General features: G+C 39.8%; 1 protein-coding gene across 4 annotated transcripts; it reads right to left on the minus strand.

Moving 5' to 3' along the window:
• Positions 1-4,965: 4,965 nt before the first annotated feature.
• LOC146509835 (dixin-like) lies at positions 4,966-22,207 on the minus strand. 4 transcript variants are annotated; one of them, XM_085174361.1, is made up of 21 exons: positions 21,509-22,207; positions 20,657-20,783; positions 20,332-20,457; positions 19,864-20,095; positions 16,740-16,841; positions 12,886-12,980; positions 12,676-12,779; positions 12,205-12,291; positions 11,873-11,926; positions 11,675-11,725; positions 11,467-11,571; positions 11,278-11,331; positions 11,081-11,152; positions 9,801-9,872; positions 9,626-9,691; positions 9,185-9,334; positions 8,869-8,932; positions 8,690-8,786; positions 7,055-7,163; positions 6,841-6,920; positions 4,966-6,762 (listed from the first exon to the last, which is right to left on the minus strand). In XM_085174361.1, exons 1-21 carry the CDS (start codon positions 21,569-21,571, stop codon positions 6,753-6,755), a joined length of 1,920 nt encoding a protein of 639 aa, XP_085030487.1. In that variant the 5' UTR covers positions 21,572-22,207; the 3' UTR covers positions 4,966-6,752. The 4 variants fall into 4 exon arrangements, with proteins under 4 accessions (XP_085030487.1, XP_085030488.1, XP_085030486.1 ...); XM_085174362.1 differs by having other exon boundaries at positions 12,886-12,974; positions 20,657-20,786; XM_085174360.1 differs by having other exon boundaries at positions 9,185-9,331; positions 20,657-20,786.
• Positions 22,208-22,220: the final 13 nt, after the last annotated feature.

Consider the following 22,220-nt stretch of genomic DNA (forward strand, 5'->3'; position numbering starts at 1 on the left):
CAGTACAGTGTAAAAACAGTGAAAGAGAATTCCACAACTGTGGTGCCACTGCTTGAAAGGAACAATCAAGTTTTTCACAAGTTTTCCATCGAGTGCTGGGGGAATCGGCGGTTGTTGACCTGATGATCGTAGAGCTTGGGAAGATGAATGCAGTTTCAGCGGGTCAGATATCTATACTGTGGAGCTTAACCATGTAGGACCCTAAATGTTAGAAATAAAATTTGAAAATGAAACCTAAAACTTACAGGCAACCAGTGAAGGGAGGCCAAAACTGGGGTGATATGAGATCTTTTGTTGGTGCATGTTAAGAGTCTTGCTTCAGTATTTTGTACAGTCTGAAAACGATTTAAAACTGATTTGTAAAAACAAGTAAAAAGATATGGTTGGGAGCAATAATTAAAGTTTTTTTTTATCAGTCTAGCTGGAGGAAGTTGTCGTTTAACCATTGCTTGATTTCTCTCAGGCAATTACTTAAACTAGACAATTTATAAATCTCAGAGACTTTAAAGGAACAGTATAACTGAATGTCATCAGCACAGAGATGATAGGAGATATTATTGTAGCGCCTAATAATTTAGGACAAGGGGGAATATATAAAGCAAAAAGAGAATTGGACCCCAAAAAAATGTGAAAATGAACCTTTGTTATGTAATCTTTTATTTTTTCCACAGCCCTCCAACACTCTTCAGTCTTCCCCTCTGATCTAGCAGCAGATGGTAAAAGGAAGTCCGATATCCAACAGATTTAATTTAGTCTGTCAGGGAATATCGCATTAAAAGCAGAACTAAAGTCATCAAAGAGCAGCCTGGCATAACGCCCCTGTTGTTCCAGGCGGGAGATGGTGGTGTGGAGCGTTGTAACAATGGCATCTTCAGTTAATGTGTTAGCTCTGTATGCAAAGTGGAGTAGGTATAACAAAAATAAGACAGTGTGAGTGCAGGATTACACATGTGACAATTTAGGTGAATTAAAGGAGGCTACAGGGAAATCAGTGTGTTTCTATTAGTTTGAACTCCTTTTTAGAAATTGGGGACTGTCAGAGGTCATTTAGTGAGAGTCAGTGAATCCATGACTCTTTCACAGTTGTAAAGAAAAAAGAGAACAACATGAAATGTATGTTTTTTTCTGAGGGTGGTGGGGTAGAGGACTTCACGTGTAGGTGACTGTTGAAAGCCCACTTTTTTTATATATATGTTATTGTAACTGTTTCAAAGTTATTAGCATGAATCTGCAATGAGTTTTCTTCAAATAAAAGAGGACTTCGGTAGAACGAAATACAACCTCCATGTGTTTCATTGAGTGTGTAGCACGATCTACAATATTTGAAAGTATTGTTAAAAAATTCCATGAGTTTTTCTGAAATCTTGCTGTCATGTCTACACGCATCAACCGAAGGAAGAGTTAAGCCTGTTTCAAGCTCCAGCCTTTCATCCCAGGCTGATGTGCGCCTTGCTTGATGAGACAAATCAGACATTCCTAAGCATCACATTAGATTCCTCTTTCACTGGGATGTCACCCCCCTGCCCCTGGTACACCACCAACCTCTATTGATTGAAAGGTATATTTTTATTTTTGAAAAATAAAAATGTTAAGTTTACTCAGAATATACAGTTTAGTTCAGTTGCTAATGGAGTGATGCTTAGTTAACAAGCCGAGTTAAATAAATGTGTGGTGAATGATTGTTTAAACTAAGTATCATCAGTTGATGTAACTCTGTTATTAGTATATTCAAATGATGATGCATTACCACCACCAACTGGTAGAATATGGAGATAAAGCTCATCAGCTATTATTTGACATAAAAACTCACAAAGTGTTAATTATAAACAGAAAAAAAGATCACAGCTTAACCTTGAATGGTTTTAAGCTTTGTCCTTCATTACTTCCCATCTCTGCTGATATCACATATCCACAAAATAATTAAAGTATCTGATTGGTGCTGTTATAATAACCTTTCCCTGAACATTAAAAAAAAAGAGAGAAATCATCGATTTCAGGCGACAGCGAGGGGCGCTCAGGCCACTGGAATCAGGGGTTGACATACAGAGGGTGCTTGCTTTATATTTCTGGGAGGTCCTTAAATGGACAAGGAACGGTGCTCCTATTATTAAAAAGGCACAACGGAGACTTTATTTCCTCAGAATACTAAAGAAGGCCCACCTGTCTGCAAATCTATTAGAGTCTTTCTACCTCTGCTCAATATAAAGCATCCTGATGTACTGTTTAACAGTCTGGTTTGGGAACTGCTCAGCAGCAGACAGAGAAACTCTCCACAGGGTGATAAAAACTATTCAGGACATCATCGGCCGGCCCCTGCCGCCTCTGGAGGACATCCACTGGTCTGTTCACTCTGCTCCTCCCTGGGAAGTGGTACAGGTTACTGAATTCACCCACTGCCAGATTAAAGAACAGCTTCTATCCAGCAGCTATCACTGAACTGAACTCTCCTCCCACTTGTGACATTACAGTAAGTTTCTACTCACTATAGACTCAGTACCCCACACACTTTTTTGCAATAAGATATATTACATTTTCACAAGTGGCTTCACATTGCTTACTGTCGTTTTTATATTTCTTTGTATTTATTCTGTGTATCTTGATAATTGATCATTTTATTTTACTCCATTTTAAATGTGCATCCAAACCTCCAGGAAATCTCAGTGTTTATCCCACAGAGGATAAACGTTGTTTTGTGTCAGTTTTCATGAAGCACCAGGAGTACAAACACTTCCTTTGCCACACTTGACATACTGTATGTATCGTAGCCAAGCCTGAAGTTGGACCCAGAAAGCAGACCCAGACAACAAAGGATATTAAAGCCTTTATTTTCAACACACAAGAAAGGACTAAAGAGGACAGAGGAATAGGTTGGCAAAGGTTTGAACTTTCTTTCAGGAAATTTCAGGAAATCTGTTTCGTTTCGGTGCTTAAATGATTTTTCCACAAGAATAAAAAGGAGCAAGCCTGTGAATATCGGTCCGGACAAAAACAATACAAAGATATTATTAGTAGCTAACATGCTGCACTTTAGGCTATTGGCCAGTACATTACTACATAACAGTAGTAATGTAAGAAAATACAAGAATAACTCTGAATGTGATTTGATTTATTGAATTTGTTTATTGAAAATGACTTGAAGACAACAAGAACATTTATTGTGCCTTTTTTTAAATTATTTTGTGCCAATTAATCAATTTTGAAATAATTTTCAAAATTCCAAGATGGCTGCCGAATAAAAGTATCTCCGCTGAGCTCTTACAAAATAAATCTTGTTTTACAAGAAACAAACCCAGAGATATATAAATATCTGTCTGATATTTTTGTGAAGTTTTGTATTTTTTTTTTTTACTTTTTATTTTGTACTTTTTCCAATTTTATAGTACATGCAAACAAAAATATGAAAAAGGAACACAAAAGAAAAAAGTTTTGTATTATTATTGTTATATTTTGAATATGGAAATTTAGACTATAAGTACGATTTGAAATGAACAAAAGGGTGGAGACTCAGATGAAGAGGAGAGGATAGTGAAGAGGCTGAACATTAAAGTGTGAAATTTTTTTCCTGACACTGTGGAATGATGCGCATTGTGAAACAACTGAGTGTGAACCATTATTATTCACAAATAGCAAAAACGTAACGCGTAACATAAAGTAACGTGTTACTGTAATCCAATTACTTTTTTCAAGCAACAAGGGATTACTATTGCAAAAAAGTAACTAGACTACTGATACTTTCCCATAAGAATGCTTCTTCATTAAACCATGTTTTATTTGTGTGAGTGTGTCACATGACAATGACGTACGAGCATGTCTAAAGGGGCCAGAGGCCGGTAACTTGAACTAAACCCAAGTGCAGTAACCCAGAGCAGAGGCGAAAGGAGCATTTTAACAATGTTTTTTAATTAACACAGGGGTAACAATTAGCAGTGACAAAATACAGTGGTTTGGTAAACATGGCGTGGTGATGTAGCTATGAGCAACCAAAGAAACGGGACAGTGAAGGTAACTGGAGCATGGCTGGTATGTAATGGTCACACTTGGGAAAGAGGAGAATAGAGTTCAAGGGTGAGTTTAAGAGAAGGTGAGTATGACAGTTTTTCCTAGCTTACTTGCAGGAGGAGTGATAGAGGTGGCGTGAGTCCAGGAGGATTCGTGAGTGTGAGATGGCTGACCTGAGTTCAGTTGGGTCCAAGGTGATGAATGGGCAGGAGGGCATGCATGTGAGGCGCCAAGGAATTCCCAGAGAGCAGGTATGAAAACAGAATCCCAGAGGGGAGTCTTAATCATGCGCCACGAAGTATCCGGGAGCAACTAGAGCACAAGATAACAGCGTAAGCAGAGAACAAACATGAAACATGGGAACCAGTTACCAACATAGAGGAACCTGGTGGAAATTATGCCTTATGGTTGGTAGAATATGGCTGATATGAAGATGCACCTGGTCATTTTTTTGTGCTGTATCGGCTGTTTCTATAGCACAGACTGACTGAAGTGGTAGAAGTGAGATTTAGAGTCTATTCTTGGCAGTACACCTGGGTTAAGAAGTCAAGAACTGCCAAGTTGGATGGGGTAGTCTTATTATAAGTGAAATAATCATCACTTCATATCTAACACGTCACAGACCTGTCAAATAACTATAAAGACAATGGATGATAGAGTCCAGCAGGAGTGTCCAGAAAGTGATGTGTCGACTATAATGAAGGACGCAAAATGGTGTAAAATTACATACTGATCAAAGTAAGTCTCATCTACTAGCTATCTGTGTTTTATGAAAAAGATTTGGACTCAGTCAGGGAAATAAAAGATGGGAATTTAATAAATTTAAATGCAAAGTATACAAAGCTACAAAACAAAAGAAGGAGGAGTTGGTGACTCCTCACAAATAAATAAGAGCCCTGATATGCCCTGAGAGTTTGTCTTTGTTGACTTTTGACCTACATGTGTTTAAGGCTTTTCACCCCGGGGTTGTTTTGCTTTTCTTTGTGTTAAGATGTTGTTTTTCTGTTTATATGAATCTGTTCAATTAACTCTGTTTCAAGAATTCTGCTCTTTTCAAGAATTAGCAAATCTTTCAATCCATCCAATTCTGTGTGATAGTAGTCAACACAATGAGGGTAACTCTGCACAAAGCACATTAAATGGACACAGATTTTACGTTTTTAACCTCTAAGCTCTGGTTTTATGCTTTTTATTTTAGTCCTCATTTCCCAGTGTTTAGGGTTGAGTCCAGACTTGCAATTATAATTTATGATTAAACTATTAAATGAACCGAAAATGCATTTGAGACCATCATTCTCTACTTCACTTCACTAATTAAAATCACCTTAGGCTCCGACAAACAGGAAGACAACTTGCAACGCCTTGACATTTATTCACCGAAAAAATGAAGAAAATAATGAAAGCTTGACCAATCATGAAAGAGATTAACCTAATATGTTCTGTATCAGTTGGAATGAGTGAACCCATTGCAATCCCAGTTCATCTCAGGTGAAATCAATAATAAAGACATTGATATTCATGGTAATGTATTGCATGTGCGATAAAAAAACGGGAACAACACATTTGTTAAAAAACAGTCTCAGGTTTTATTTCAAAAATACCTAACGTACAATAAAAGCTGTTAACAGACAGTATTCACTTAAAAAAATAACTTTTAGCAAACAGCTCAGGTGTTCAATAATCCTCTCACCAGTATATTCTACGTTCTACAGTACAGCCAGTCGTGGTATTCAAGCAGGAGTTAATAAACAGACGTCTGCATGGATTCTGTAGGAGTTTATTCCAAATGGCAAGACAAGGGCAGGGAGAAACAATGGCATGTGTGACAACCAGTTTAACTTCCCAAACACACACACATCTGTGTGCGCACACACACACACACACACACCCGCACACAGTAAAAAGAAAGATGGCTAAATGTTACAGAACAAGGATCCTGTGAACGTTCTGATGTAAAATTCACATCCAGAGCATATTTCGACCAGAGGAGGGACATCCTCGGTTCATAATCTCTTTAAACAAACAGCAGGCATAAAATGAATATATTTAAAGGCATAGTGAAGACACAAATTTACACAAAATGCGTTTTTACTATCAGAAGTTCAATCTGAGCGTGCCTACAAGGCACGCCGATTGGCTACAAAGCCACATTCAACTCTCCTCCTCTTGATTTAGTTCACAAATGAGTCCTTTTGACCGCCATGCCATCATATGTAACTAACACGAAACACAGAAATACAGCCGTGTCTTGCCTCTCTATATTTTGTCGACCACAGTTTAGACAAATCACAGCGCAAAACATGTACAACACCCCCCCCCCCCCACCATCCCCCAAATCCTATTTCTTTATCTGAAGGTAACAGCTTATAGTAATGAAAACTGTAACGTACTTGAACACATAAGAGAAAACATCAATTTGCAACATGTAATCTAGAGGTGTCTCTTTGAAGGCAACACTGATGAACAAGTAATAAAAAATAAACAGTGACTACAGTAAATGTTCTGTAGTTGTGGTGAAACAACAACACTACTGTGGTTTTTGACAGGTTCTTTAAAACGTTATTTCTGAGTCCATAAATAGCTTTACTGTGTAAGGCACTGACTTTTACACTATTATGGACATCAGTTACAATGAACCCAAACCTCGTGCTCCTACAGTATTTTGATAGAAGGTCCAGTCCACTTGTGCCTTTGCTGCCTTAATGTGCCTCTGGGATCACAGTAAAAAGTGTCGAGAGCTTCTCAGTTTGAACCTACAGCGGCCTGAGACAGAAAACATAATTAGCTCCCCAACACTGAGATTTAGGAGAACAAACAGAGACAGATGGATCATGCCGTTACCTTTCCTCACCACAATCCTCTTCTACCCAGGCCACTATTTTTCCTTCCCAACCTGGAACAATTGCTTCATCCAGGAATACCTGCAGGCAAGAGTAAAGACTAATTAGCTTTTAGTACAAGAAATTCTAGGATTATTTAGCATATTAGGTAATAATAACAAACTCTCAGCAGTGTGCACCAGATTTGATTTTACACTTGTGCTGCTTTTTCTCACCTCTTCTTTCACAGTGCCAAACTCTGGGTCCAGGGCTTTAAAGTGGTACCTGTAGTTTCCCTCTCGATCAACAGCTGCCTTAACATCCTTGAGAGTCACCTCACCCAGCCTGGACAACACGTGCAAAGAAACTGTGTCACGCTAATTATAATTTTCGAATTTCTTGGCCTGACCTGACACAGTTTACTACACTGAAGCATATGGGAATTGGAAAGGGCAGGTGATTGGATATGTTGTCTCTCACAGGCTGATTTCACAAAATCAGATAAGCCAGTGGTTCCCAAACTTTTTTTGCTGGGCCCCCCTTTGTTTTACAAAAAATGTTCACGCCCCCCCTCTCCTACGCGCACACACACAAACACATCCTCCAACCACACACACCTATATTTTGCTCCATTGCAGTTTATTTCACACCTCCAACATTTAGTAAACAATTAAGCAAATACAAGTAATCTGCAATAAATTACAGGTAGTAAGAAAATAAACTACTAACTCTTACGCTACGTCCACACCTACACGGGTATTTTTGAAAACGCAGCTGTTTCGTCCACACGTAAATGCCGTTTCGAATCACCGAAAACGGAGATTTTTTAAAACTAATAATATTCAACATTGCTATCAATACATTTTTCAAAAAATGCCTCTCTGTGCAAAATGGTTTCAAAAACATAAACAACTGTGGGATACTGTTTGTCCGTGATTTGAAACGAGGGAACAAATCGTGGCAGGATCAGCCTGATATTATTTGTATCCCACTGTAACTTTACTGTATAAAGAGCTAACATCTCCAAAATGTCAGGAGTAGTTAGTCATTACAAGTCATTATAAATGTTTGTGAACTAAAAATCAAGAATGTGGGATACTGTTTGTCCGTGATTTGTAGAGCCAGGCGGGTGCTCCAGACGAAGGGGAAACCAATTCTGCAGGGAGACCTACCTTGGCGCTTGTGCAGGTGAAGCCAAAGGGAAGAAATGCTTCACCATATTTTCTAGTCTTTGGCTTAGAATGAAGTTGGTTTGGAAACATATTCAGCGATGCTTCATCTCCTGCTTTGCGTTTCTGTGGGCGCCCCATGCTAGCAGTCTCCAAGCGTTTTGTCCCCCCCCTTTCATACCGCGCCCCCCCTGCAATGGGGGCGGGCCCCACACTTTGGGAAGGTCTGAGATAAGCCAACCTAAGAGTACGCCGAATAGAAATACTAAGTCTCAGGCATAAACTGTATACAGAAGATGGAAGCAGCCACATTTTGTTAAGCATTTTGTTCGTTGTCAATATGATGTGGCACGTAAAAGGTGGGTCTGACAAGGAAACGGAGGCCAACAGAGTCCATAATTTCCAAAATGATCACGTTATATTCAATAAGGTGTGAAACTAATGATTGAAGTCATAAACTCATTGGTAAAGTTTTTCCTGAGGTCATAGATCAAAGGAGGGGTCTGTGTTCTCAGACTTCTACACAATCAAACGTCTTTTCTAACCATGCCTCCTGTTGGCCATTAGAAAGATTGCAGGTTTATGACACTATAGAGACCCAAAATAACCATCTTTTAAATACAGTCTAAGGTGTGAAGCACTTCAGTCAGTGTAGCTAGCAGTACAGTTAGTATATTCTTTCAATTGTTGCTGCACACAAACCTCTTCGGTATAGTGATCATTGAAGGCGTTGGAGATTTCCCAGTAAAATAAAGGATTTTTGTAGAGGAAGATGAACCACTATGGGACTGACAATTCTCTATAACAAAACAACAAGAACACAATCAGTAAAATGATTACAGTGTATGGCTGTGAAGCTGGGACACACTAAAGGCTCTTACTTGTGGAAGACGACGAGTCTAAATCTCCGTGTTGGGCTTTGCATCTCGGAGATTTCCCCCTTCCCTGAATAAAATTACCAAAACAAAAAACAAAAACCCTCTTTGAATCTTCAATAAAAATTCAGGGTAAAAATCTGATTTTAAAGTGATCATCAGCTGATAGTTTAACAAGTCAGCAGCTACTTTTAGTTACAGCAGACTTGCCAATTGACTCGTGACGCCACACAGTTTGGGCTTTTAACCCACAAGGCACAGGTACTAACTAAACTCATAAGACTAATTTATCAGGTGTTCTGTGAATGCATGGTATTTGTACCCTCTGCGTGTGCAGAACATGCAGCCTGTCAATGAGTGATACAATGCCCTGCTCCAGGGTGTCCAGTGTATGGTGCTGCGGGTCGTGGTCTCTGAAGTTGTTCCTCAAACTCCGAAGTGCATCTCTGAGCAGCTGAACTTCTTCTGCCTGCTGACAGAGCACAAACAAACAAACTGAGCTAAACCCCCTCATGCTTGTTTACACTGCTATTTCTGCATATATTCGACATTTGTTATATCACAGAAACTCTATTTTGAAGTATAGTGCCTTCTGGTTAATCATTTGATCAGCAGTGATCAATGCTCAAACGATCTTATCACATTATCTCAGCATTTCAAAGAACTTGCTGGTCTAAAATGTAGAATACGGGTTATGACATTTCAAGTGTAAAGCAATCAGCCAAAAATACTTAGAAAACTTTTTGACAAAAATAATATTTACGCCAGACACAGAAGGAGCAGGATTTCCAGGGTAAGAACAGCCATTATTTTCTGCACTGGTGGGAATCTGAAAAGAAGAGGAATAATCAGCTGTTTATTGCAACTCTGAACTTATGTTTGATGCAGACAGAACATAAAATCATCCTGCTTAAAGGACCGATGTAGAAAAATACTACCTGTTGTTGATCTCTGCTCATCAGCTCCTGCAGCATGCTGTTTTTATGCTCCAACTCTCTTTGTAGTTCATTCTGCCAAATCACGAATTAATGTAATCAATGTGATGTAGTGCTTGCAGGCAATCATTGACAGAGCCCTGAATAAATGGTGATAACCACAAAGACGTCTTAATACATGTTCTTTAAACTAAGAATGTGTAAGCATTTTATGACCCCAGGAAGCCAGAAGACGGGACATCACAGTAATTCTTATCAGGAGTAAACTCAGTCACAGCAAGAGGGTAAAGCTGTAGTCTTCAACATTTCTGTTCCCAACTTGCATAGATCAGCTCAATATTCAACAAGCATGACCACAATGCCTAAGAGCACCCTCTTGGCTAACCTCAAGCCTGTTGACACTGGGTTTAACAACTAATCTCCAGGAGAATCAGTTTCACAACCTAGATATGTGACAGTGTGATAAACTGAGAGAAACTTTTCTGCAAACACCATCTTTAATTTCATTCAACATGATTGTTTGCTTCAATATATTAAAAATCAAGTAGTATCATCTCATCAAATCATGTTTGATGTTATAAGAATACAAATGATATGAAGAGTACAAATATGTATGTACTGTTTAAACCTCAAGCAGGTCAGTCCAAGGAAGTCACACAAAACATATAAAAATGTAACCAAAAATCTTCATAGATTGCCAGGCCCTCCTGCCTGGCAATCTATGAAGATACAGACACATCTGATTTCCTCACCACGGCTCAGCACCTGGCTCAGAAACACACCAACAGTAGGCAGCCCTCTTGTCCGATAACTCCAAACTCACCACTCACCATTTAACTGCTGCTTTTCTTTGTCTCACAGGTGCACCATATACGCACCGCTGGTACAGTGAAACTGCAAATGTTTCTTTAAATCAGTTATGGTTCCTTTGATTGCTCATCCATTACTCGGATAACTGCAGCAATTCTAGAGCTATACATGCAAACAAGCGCTGACTCTCCAAGGAATATTTAAAGGTCGTTGGTTCTCTGACTGCTCCGGTCTGCATGCCTTGGTATACTTGGTCTGAAACCCAAGATTCGTTCATCATTGTGAATGCTAGACAGAAAGTCTAGAAATTTAAGTTACTTATAAGGATGAGTTCATAGATCTACTTAAGAGGACTTCCTATCTAAAGCTATGTTTCAGGGCAGTGGTTAAAAAGACTGATTAATACTTCTCCATTAATCAAGACATCTTGTCGAGTGATAGAGAGAGAGAGAGAGAGGGAGAGAGCTTCACACCTGCATGCCCTGGCTTTCTTCGAGCTTGTGTTTGAGTTGCTGTAGAAGTCTGTCCTTCTGAGCGACCTCCTTCTGCTCACGCACAACCAACCAAAGAGGAAATATGTGGTTCTACATTTAGTCAAACCTTATTGCACAAATGTGTTGTAATGATAAATGCTAAAGTGAGACTCAAATGATAAGCTAGAGTAGGTCACCTTGCATTCAGCCCACAGCCTGTTGCATTCTTCCAGCTTCCACTGTAGCTCTGCCTGCAACACATTTCCACAGGTGAGGGACTGTGCATTACACATCTATAATGCAAAGTGCCCAACTTTCTTGTAAACAGGACTCTGACTTTATGCAATAAAAAAACAACCAAAAAATGGAATCGTATTGTATAGTACATTTTTGCTGTCGAGTTCATCCTTCGTCATGCTGGCTCTGAGCAGCTCTTGCTTCATCTGCAGTATGAGCGCCTCCTGAGTGCACAGTCTCTGCTGCTGGGCATCCTGCACAACAACAACCCAACAGAAAGTCGGCACTTTTTCAACACAACTAGAATTATTTTCAACTAAGCACTAAGATCATTAACTGGGTCTAGATTTGTCCCACCTTGACTCCCTGCAGGCTCCTCACTTCCTGCTTACAGCACAACAGTTCCCTCTGAAGCAGCAAACACAACGTTAATAATGTTAATAATGAATTGCAGTGTGTTTCGCCACAAATCCATTCTAGGTGTCATGTTTCCCAACAAAAACAAGAGGAGAAAACAATGACATTAAAAAAAAACCTTGTAAAAAGTAACTGTACCTTCAGCTCTTGAGCTTCCTCCATACTCTGATCTAAACGACTGCGAATGACTACCTGGAAAAAAGGAGAAAGAGGGAATGTGTGTGAGAACTGCAATGGAGTGAGAAAACAGTGAAATTGATACCCGTGTCACCCTCTGAGACATGCGCGCACACAAAAACCACAGCTATGAAACAGTAACGTGATCTGTAGTGAACACAAAGGGTTGAAGACGAAAATGACACAGGAATGACAGAGAAAGAGAGACAGCAAGATAGAGAGCAGACAGCAGGGATGAAATAAAGGCAACAAATAGTTGAGTAGAAAAACTAAGAAAAAGACACCATTATTACCAGCTGCTGTTCAGATGTGTTCCCTTGTTCCAAAGTCAAAGATGCATCCTGCTCGTCCTCGGGCAGTGAACCACGCAGCAGCAGAGCCTTCAAAGGCACACACATGTGACAGCAGTTTGCACGGTGTTACATTAGCTGGCAGGTTGCCTTATGAGGCAGTGCACGGTGTAAGTTAAGAACTAAAATAAAAGCTACTAAGAATTGCATTACAATCCCGCATCAAGAAAAGTCAGTAGGTAAACAACATAAACAGGACCTTGCATGTTTATGTTGTTTAGGGTAGTGTGTTCTGGCCCAGTGCAGGGAACTGAACCATGACCCCCACACAGTTCTTTTAACAAGAAATCTCAAAAATCACCTGAAGCCTTCTTTTACTATATGTACGAAAACACGAGCAAAATACAAGCAGTGCTTCACAAAATGCGAAGAAGCACATCAGTGATCAAACATGGAGGTTTGTGATGAACACACCTGTAATGCAGACACCATTTTTCGTGTCTCCTGCACCTCTTTCTCCAGAGTATCATTGAGAGAGTCCCCCCATGCCAGCTCCACTGCAACTTGAGATGACTCGGCTACTCACGCACATGTGTACAAACAAATAACACAGTGTCACTGTGATGTCAGTGGGAAATTTGGAGAAATTTAGAAATGAACCTGAAGTGACGAGTTGTGTCTCACCATTGCTTTGCTGTTGCTCCTGGTCTTGCTCCTGCCTGTCTGAGTGGCTGCTCGGTGGAGCTCTTGGTGATGACAGCGGACTAACAGAGCTGAGGCTCATAAAGGACAAAACATTCATTAATCGTCTTGCACTACAGAAGCATGTAGATAAAGATTTAAAATACTTTTCATTCATTTAACTCTCTGTCAGCTCTATTTTGCACGCCTACAGAAGAGCTCTAATATATATATATATATATTAGAGATGGGCGGATCCGATATTACGTGTCGGTATCGGTCCGATACTGACCCAAATTACTGGATCGGATATCGGAGAGAAATAAAAAATGTAATCCGATCCATTAAATATCAAAACAGCACCTCACAAAACTTGCTACACGGTGTAACTCGGCTCATAACCGTAGCATGTAGCAGCAGTATGCATCACGTGATAGAGCAGCTGTGTGTATTTGTAGCCTGGCTAGCAAACCAGCATTTCATCTCCGAGGAAGTTTTCCCAGAGAGAAGTAAAGCAAGTGTGTAAGTTAATCTCTGAATGTCTGTAAAGCATTCCCACGTTAAGCTTAACAACAGATATATGGAGCGAGTGCCTCTCTCTCTCTCTCCTGCTGCTACTTCAATCATGAAACTGCTTAATGATCAGCTGATCGGCTTTTCTGTCGCGAGTCTGTCTCTCTTCTTAGTTTTTGGCCCACTTTGCACCAGAAAGAGGAAACCAGCGGCTGAACAACAGCAGCACGTTTAACCTTGATAAGCTGTTGTTAGAATTTATTTAATATTACTTTCTACACCAGGATTTTTTTCTACGTAGCTGACGGCTGGTAACTGTGCAGGGGCGGATCTAGCAAAGTTTAGCCAGGGGGGCCGATAGGGCATGAACAGGGAAAAGGGGGCACAAAGACATACTTTTCTTTCTTATTCTGATTTAAAATGTCTAGCTTTTAATAAATAATTATCTGACTCTTACACCCAAAGTTTTAATCTGATGTAAAATATATAGAAGTCCATTACTGTATATAGTAACTGTTAAGTCTAATATACCCTAGTAAGCTATACTACTTTTTCCTTTGGGAAGGTACCATCTGTGCAGTCTGCAATTCTGTTGAAGAAAGATGTTGAATCTATTTAATTATTCTTAAAAAATAATTTATTTCTGTGCATTTTTCCCCCTGCATCAAATTAAATTTGATTACACCAATTAAGCATCATGAGGTGGAGGGTGGTTCTCTTTTTTTTTTTTGCTGGGAGTTTGCAACCCTATTAGTTAGGTTGCTTAATATTTCTGCTAAGTACTCTTTAAAATACCAGAATAGGGAGGATGGAGTAGGTTTAAGTTTATTAGATTGATCAGTGTTGCTGAACTATGAAATATTTTGGGCGCAGTGTATTTTTTACATACAGGTATAACAGAATAGCTTTAGTGTTGTTATTTATTTAAACTTGAGTATAAACTTATACAAAATGCAGCAAGATATTAAAAAAACGTTTTATTGATTAAAAAACACACTATATCGGATTCATATCGGTATCGGCAGATATCCAAATTTATGATATCGGTATCGGACATAAAAAAGTGGTATCGTGCCATCTCTAATATATATATATATATATATATATATATATATATTGGAAATCTCCAGTCTCTGCATTTCACCTCGGGGTCTTCTTCTTAGCTTGGAAAAAAATGCTTTACCTTCAGAAGGTCAGTTGTAACCTTTCCTAGTTTACTGTCCGCACCAGAAGTAATATTACTTTACATCATGTATGACACTCCATTTAATGCTGACTCACATGTCTTTGTTTCAGGTTCTGACTGCATGTCCTTCATAACACGTATTTGCATTTTTAGCAGCATGAGAAAGAAACACAACAACCACGAGACAAAAGTGACAGTTATCATGCACAAAGCACTGTAAACATGTCGTAAGCAAAGCATGTAAACTGCTACCAGGGTGTCTCTTTTGCAAATCTTTGCAGATAAATGTCTCATGTCTCATATCCTGGAGGAAAAGGAGCCTGAAGGGATCAAAATCAACCCGTGATAACCATACTACACTCACTTTTTACACTTGAACTAACCAGACTTTCAGTTATGCTAAAACACGCATAACCTAACACAAACCTCAGGAATCACCACAAACCCACACAGCATCAGTGTCTTGCCTTACCATTTTATCTGCGCACCCCCCATAGCGAGCTATGGCCGCTTCAGCTGGTACTTAACAACTCCAAGTAGTTGACTTTGTCTGCAAGAGTCTAGCATCTACAGCTAAGACAAACTAATGGCAATTTGTGAATCTCCTCATGCTGAAACATCCGCTCCCCAGCCTCTAGCTAGCTAAGGGTAACCATGGCAATCAGCGCAGCAGCTTAGTATCTCTCAAATGAGCAACATATGGGAAGGATGGCAGCATCGGGTTTTATTTATATCTCTGATGAATCAGTGTCTCTCCGAGAAGACAAACCCCCACTGGACTACAAATAATCAATTAATTCAACCCTCACTCTAAAAATAACTGTAACTAAAAATATGATCACATAACTTCAAAATGGACATGTGATTTGAGAAGACAAAGGTTGATTTTTTTTTCCCTGTCATCTGCCTGTGGTTTGCTCAGATGTACTCTCTCACACACATGCACACGCACACACGCACACACACACACACACACAAAGAGAACAAAACTTGCAGCGCTAAGACCAAAGTCATATGCTCTGTCAGGCAGTTTCTGCAAAGTAAAACTCACACACCACAAAAATGTGGTTTTCTGTTTTTAAACTGCTGAAAAATACGTTTTAAAAATGACAGATATCAAATTTACATAAACAGAGCTGCATGTAACACTAACATTCAGATACTTTTACAGATAAAAGTGGCAAATTTGGGAGAGAAAACTTGGAAAAGTAGTGTGTTTTTAGTCAAGCCTGTAGTGCATGGCTACCTAACTATATAGCTAATAGTTTGTTGTCTGCGTTTTATTGGAAAGATTTGCTGATCTTCAAATGTTACTTTCAAGTTACTGATCCCTTGAAAATCCACACACCCAGCCTCAGAGGCTCACAAGCTAGTCTACTCCTAGTGATGATCCCAAGTCTGAATAAAAGAGTGAAAGAGCATTCAGCGTAAAATCAAATTGTGGATCCATCACTGTAACAACCCTAAATAAGTTAGCAGCTAAAAGGCCCTCTCTAATGTAAAAATACTTTAAAAAACAACATTTAATTACATCACTCTGTCAAATAAAACCAATAGACAGAAGGGGGTCTCTGATAAAGGTCAGGGGCATTGTTGACACAAACAATTTAGGCCAGTCTGGGTGCACATGTCTCATAATATTAAAAACAGGGAGTGTCTGTGTAAACATCTCTGAGCGGGCTTTCATTGTAGTTTGATGTTTATAGTATTAAAGCTTCTAGATATCAGCTATAATACTATAATGTTCTATATGCACAGATAGGTGGACTGAGTATTTCTGAGTATATTGTTAAAGGAAAAAATTGTGGAAAGAAAGAAAGAATCTCATGTGATCTCTAGGGTTTGAGCTGAACCTCTCCAAAGTACTCATAGTATAATTCTAACATTTTATTGTAAGAGGCTTCATCCTGATAATATAACAAACTATATTTCTACAAATAAAATGAATTAGAAATAAAGCTCTGTTACCTTGTATAGTGGAGGTAAATAAATCTCTTGATGACTTTCAGCCAGCAAAGCCGAGCCTCTTTATATGCATCGAGTTATGTAAACATGGCAATATGACAGCTTTCTAGTAATATAATTTCACACCACTAAATTTATTTTTGCCCTGCATGACTATAACAGCAATGACAAACACAGGCTTGTGCAAAATTACCTGCTATGCTGAGGGTTATCCTGTTCATCTGGGGCTCCTCTTTCATACTGTTCAACCAGTGCACGGACACACACACTCTTCTCCCCATCCAATCCACAGCCACTGAAAGACAACCGAATAGCTTTTCAACTTGCACACAGAGACATTCTTTATTTTATAGCGTTTGTGAGGATAGAAACATGACGATCTGTGTTTGTCCACCAGAGGACAGCAAAGACCATCTCTGGTGCCATTTAAAGCTAAGAATCAGCCCTTTTAGGGCTAATGACCAGTGTTGGGACTAACGCGTTATTAAGTAACGCGTTACAGTAACTACGTTATTATTGTGGTAACGAGCACGATAACTAGTTATTATGCCAAAATCAGGAACGCGTTAGTCGTTACTGGGATTTAGATAGGGTCGTTACTCGTTACTTCGTGTGGTGGCTATCGCGGAGCTTCCACAGATTCTGTAACATTAGCAAGTGGTGGAGGCAGCAGGTGGATGAGGGAAAGGGGACGCAGAAGGAAAAGAGACCCGAGGCGGCCGCCGGTCCAAGTGTGAACTGAACTTCAGGTAAGAAGTTATGACCTGTAGGCTATCCGAGTCAGATATAAACCAAGTTTAGGTGGAGTTTATTTTCGTTATTCTGACTTTTTCCATACTGCGTACTAGCTAGCATGACGGAGTTTCTATACAGCTGAGTGGGTGCTATGAAGTTAATGATGTTGAACTTTATTTTGTTCATAAGTTATTAGAGTTGCCAACCGTCCCGTCTGGTGTTCAGAGAAAATATTACGCGTTTCTTATTGAGATGAAAAGGAACAGTTTGTCCCGTAATTCGGCTACATTGAAAAAGACACAAAGCTGGAGTTATTCTGTGTCTTTGCTGCACAGCTGCCTCTTCTTCTCTCTTTCTCCCCCCTCCCTCTCCTGTTTCTACTTCAATCATGAAAACTGATCAATGATCAGCTGATCGGCTCTCTTGTTTGTTTATCGCTCACTTTGCGCCAGAAAGAGGAAACCAGCCAATGTCGCGTTAAACAACAGCAGCACGTTTAAGCTTGATCAGCAGTTGTTAGAATTTATTTAATATTAATTTCTAGTATCAGCTGATGTTTGCTGGAGCCACAGCTGCAAAAAAGCTGCTGGTCATGATGTCGGTTTGGTTATCTGGTGAGAGGGAAACATGAAGATGAAACCAGGAGATGTCCTTACTGAATCATCAGAGCTGAGCAGGTGATGGAGATACAGGTTTACCTTTTAGGTGATATGAATGAGTTGAAGGGAAGTTATGAACTGTTTCTGAGAGACAGATAACCCCAGGATCCTTTTTCTATGTAGCTGACAGCTGGTAACTGTGCAGGTGCGGATCTAGCAAAGTTTTGCCAGGGGGGCCAGGTTGGGCATTAACAGGGAGAGGGGGGCACAAAGAAATACTTTTCTTTCTTATTCTCATTTAAAATGTCTAGCTTTTAAAAAATAATTATCTGAATCTTACAACAAACGATTGATACATATATACCATCAAAACAGTGAACATCACTGTCACAACAGCGTTTGTTTTCATTCAAAGGCTTTATGATTTTTCCTATAATGGCGGGCCGGTCTCTAGTCAAAATGCCCGGGCCGATTTTTTGTCCCAGTCCAGCCCTGTATGCAGCTCATCTGCAGTCTGGTGTTACCTACATCTTCCTAGTCAGAAGGCAGAATTTCAGAGTTCTGAGTACAATCAAAGCACCACGACTGCAGTTTTTGTGTTGGATGTAAAAGGCGCACATGACACTGTGACGTAGGCTAGAATCATGGCAGGGGTCAATGATGGTCCAGGCGTGGGATTTCTCTCGTGGAAATATGCACATTATCTTTTCCTTTCTATTGGTAGGTGGCACAGTGCACTTGTGGCAAGTAAGCAAGCTAGAAGACTGGCAAAGTTGTGGAAGCAACACATTAATAAGAGAATTCTGAGTAAAACCAAAGTTACTTTCCCTAGTAACTAGTTACTTTGAAAGTAACGAGTAACTTGAAGTAACTGAGTTACTTTTGATAGAAGTAACTAGTAATGTAACTAAGTTACTATTTTAAAGTAACTTACCCAACACTGCTAATGACACAGCTGTACTCTGCCATAGAGAGCACAGGTTCAGCTGAAATGTGACTAAAAGGAAGCTTTAATTATTTGCTTCCTCCACAGATAAAGAATAGGAGCTCAAATACCAGATTCTTAGTTACTTAATTAGAATATGAATAATTTCTTGCAGTTCTGACAAATTAAGACAAGAATAATGCACAAATAAATCAACAGACTTCATAAACAGGCAAACAATAATAACATACCTGACTGTATGCTACAGCCCTGTTTATACCAATGAGCTTTTTGAGCTTCAAGACATAAGAAGTCTTGTGCAAATACAAAAACATATGATTGGCAGCTTTACTTTTATCAAATACACATCAATGATTAAGCCATATGTGCTGAAATACAACTCTTTCAAAATATGCATTTGCTAGTTTCCACAAAGACACACAATTGATTTCTAATGCACTCAAATCTAAAAAACGTAGAGCTGCTAAATAGTTTGACAATAAATATCTTTAATTATTTCTGGAACACAGCTTTCAGGCACTGCACATCTGGCAGTGCATTAATTATTTAACAACTCAATCATACAACTGTATGATCATTAAAAAACTGGCTTTGTGGGGTTAAAAATTACTAGTTAAGAATGTGACAGTTCCATGGTGTTGGTTTTATAAAAGTGAGTGAAAGTCCTCTGAACTAATAACTGTGTGCTCATAGTGACGCTGTCAACTGAATCCACAGTTAAACTCACTCGGCAGCAGGTCACGATTCATCTCACAGTGCCCCCTGCAGATGCTGAGGTGTTTTCTACAATGCCGGCTAACTTTAGTCTGTTAGATCTGTAGGCCCATTTGATTGACTTGTATGAAAAGAGTAACCACTTTCAGGTGCAAATTAAAATAAGTGGACAGAGGAATTTTACAACAAAAACTTTACATTTGTCCGAACTACATCAAAGCATATGACAGGAAAGCAAGCAAGCCCCTGCATGATTCTAAACAGAAATCTATGGGGATAAGAGTTTACACCCATGATATATTTACAACATGTGGCCAGCATACCTGTGGAGGCGTGCGGTATGTGTGGGCAGTGAGGCATCATGCCGAGCTGATGCCAGAGTAGCAGCGGCACCCTGAGCTAGAGCAACAGTAGACAGAGGGTTGTGACTGGCATGGCCTCTCGTCAACCTCCTCCCGCTCCCAGAAGCATTCCTGTGATTGGCTGTGGGTTTGAAATGGGCCGCCAATGCCAGAATTACCCTCATTACGGATTTCAGATTACCATCGACAATGTCTGCAAAAAGAAAAGAAGCACATGTTAAGAGTTTCCCTGCACTTTTAGACACTGTTTACACTTATAGACAAATACATATATTTGATACAAGTGTTTTATGGACTTTAAGTTCTAATTTTAATAACACTTCCTGGCTACAACAGTGAATAATGAGCCACAGAAAGTTTAGGAACATATACTCTTGAAATAAAGAAAAGAAAAAAAGAGCGGAAATACATATTTTTCTGTAAGTTTACCTCTTGCGGATATGTGAGGCATGCGTATGTGCCTGGAGGAAATGAAGCGCAAGACTTCCTCCACATTCTTCCTGCTCTCCTCTTTGTTTTGTGGAGCAGCATACACTCCCTCCAGCACCTCCCCAGCTCCCAAAGAGAATACGAAACATCATTAACGGCCATGTAAAGAACAAGTGTTAAAAAAGACAAACAGGTGTTGAGCACAGACTGTGTTCAACCATAAATTAAACAACATCTTATTGGTGGTTTATTTTGTTTTTCCCTCTATTGTTCTTTCATCATGTCATCCATTTGTTTGTGTGTCAGTGTGCAGGATTGTATTTACCAACTATCTCGATTAGCTGTGTGAGCACAACCCCATCCTGCAGATCATGCCTGAGGTCTGCGATGAGCTTCAAACCTGGTTTCCTCTTCAGCTGAGAGTTCACCCAGGAAACATATGCTGCCAGCTGCTGCTGCAATCCATCAATCAGATGCACAAATCCGACAAACCACAAACACACACATTAGACTGGCTGCCAAAGAAGCCTGCGACAACGGCATAACACACGGGTGCCTTTGTTTACGCCACTGGGTCAGGGGGAGAGGGGGCAGGGTCCGCCTATTGTCCCAATGGATTTTACTTTTACTCCGTGAAGTCAGTCATGTACCTTCACGTTCAGAGTAGAGGTGCAGAGTTCACCATACTCCCCCATTGTACTTCACACGGTTCACTCGTACACTCCGTGGGTTTACCACATCCTTACCGGTATCGGTCAGTCACGTGACACCCCGTTGTCTGGGATACGCCACAAAGAACCTACCCATCTCCACAAACCAGAAATGCTCATTTCACGCTAATTGTGATGTTTAATTGTTATATTTGGTAGCAGTCGAGTCTCACTTCCTGTCAACCGTTTCGTTAAACGTTATTGTAGCCATCCAAGTCAAGCATAAAACTACATCTTACGTCAGTTATTTGTCCAATTATTTCATTTACAACCGTCATATGAAATTAGCAAAAACGGCGTCAACATTACCTGAGCTGCACAAACTACAATAAAGGATGCTTTTTTTAAAAAATCTCAGGTTAACTTCAGTGTCCTACCGGCTGACGTTTAAGAAATTTAATCGCTTTACAATTTACAACAAACACAAAGTAATAAACATTAGCAGTAGTAACGCCGAGTAAAGTTACCTCGTTGAAGCCTCCGTGAAGAACCTCATCCATCAAACTTCCTCTCGAGAGTGAGGCGATCATCTTCTCACTCGAAAACCCATTTAAGCCAGCCAGCTAGCTGGCTAGCTTCGCTGACTGTCACACGGCTGGTCTAAACATGGGGCAGAGCCCCGTTACTAACTACTGCTGCACTTCTGCAAACGTCAACAAACCCAGACAATTGGGGGATCTGAGGAAACGACTACCGTTACTCTGGCATGCAGACCGGTGTGAAGCAAGATTAGACACTCGGAACATCCGGTTGAACGTTTCACAATAAAAATGCACACGACTTCCGGAAGTTATGAAGCGTTCCGATCAAGTACTAATGGTGTGCAAAACTGTAGCTTTTTGTGTTGATCTGACTCTGAGACCAAGTAATTATAGGGCCAGTCTCGCCAATACCAATACCAATTTTAACTTATAAAAGCAGCTTTTGTAGTGAAGAGTAATGATTTATGTGATAAAACATTCATTTGAAAATTCTGAACACATTTTAATGACCACTAAGCCACTGTCATTTTTACTTTCCTCGCTGATTTAAGTTTTATTTTTAGACACCCTCAGAACTGTTTAGGCCTTATAACCGATCTTAAAACTGGAGCTGCCAAAACCAATCAAGGCACCTCTCAAGATTTCTTTCTTTATCTGTCAAAGATCCTTAAGCCCTGTCGATTGACATGTTTGGGTC

The sequence above is a fragment of the Neolamprologus multifasciatus genome, chromosome 10 (assembly GCF_963576455.1).
Source record: "Neolamprologus multifasciatus chromosome 10, fNeoMul1.2, whole genome shotgun sequence".
Lineage (NCBI taxonomy): Eukaryota > Metazoa > Chordata > Actinopteri > Cichliformes > Cichlidae > Neolamprologus > Neolamprologus multifasciatus.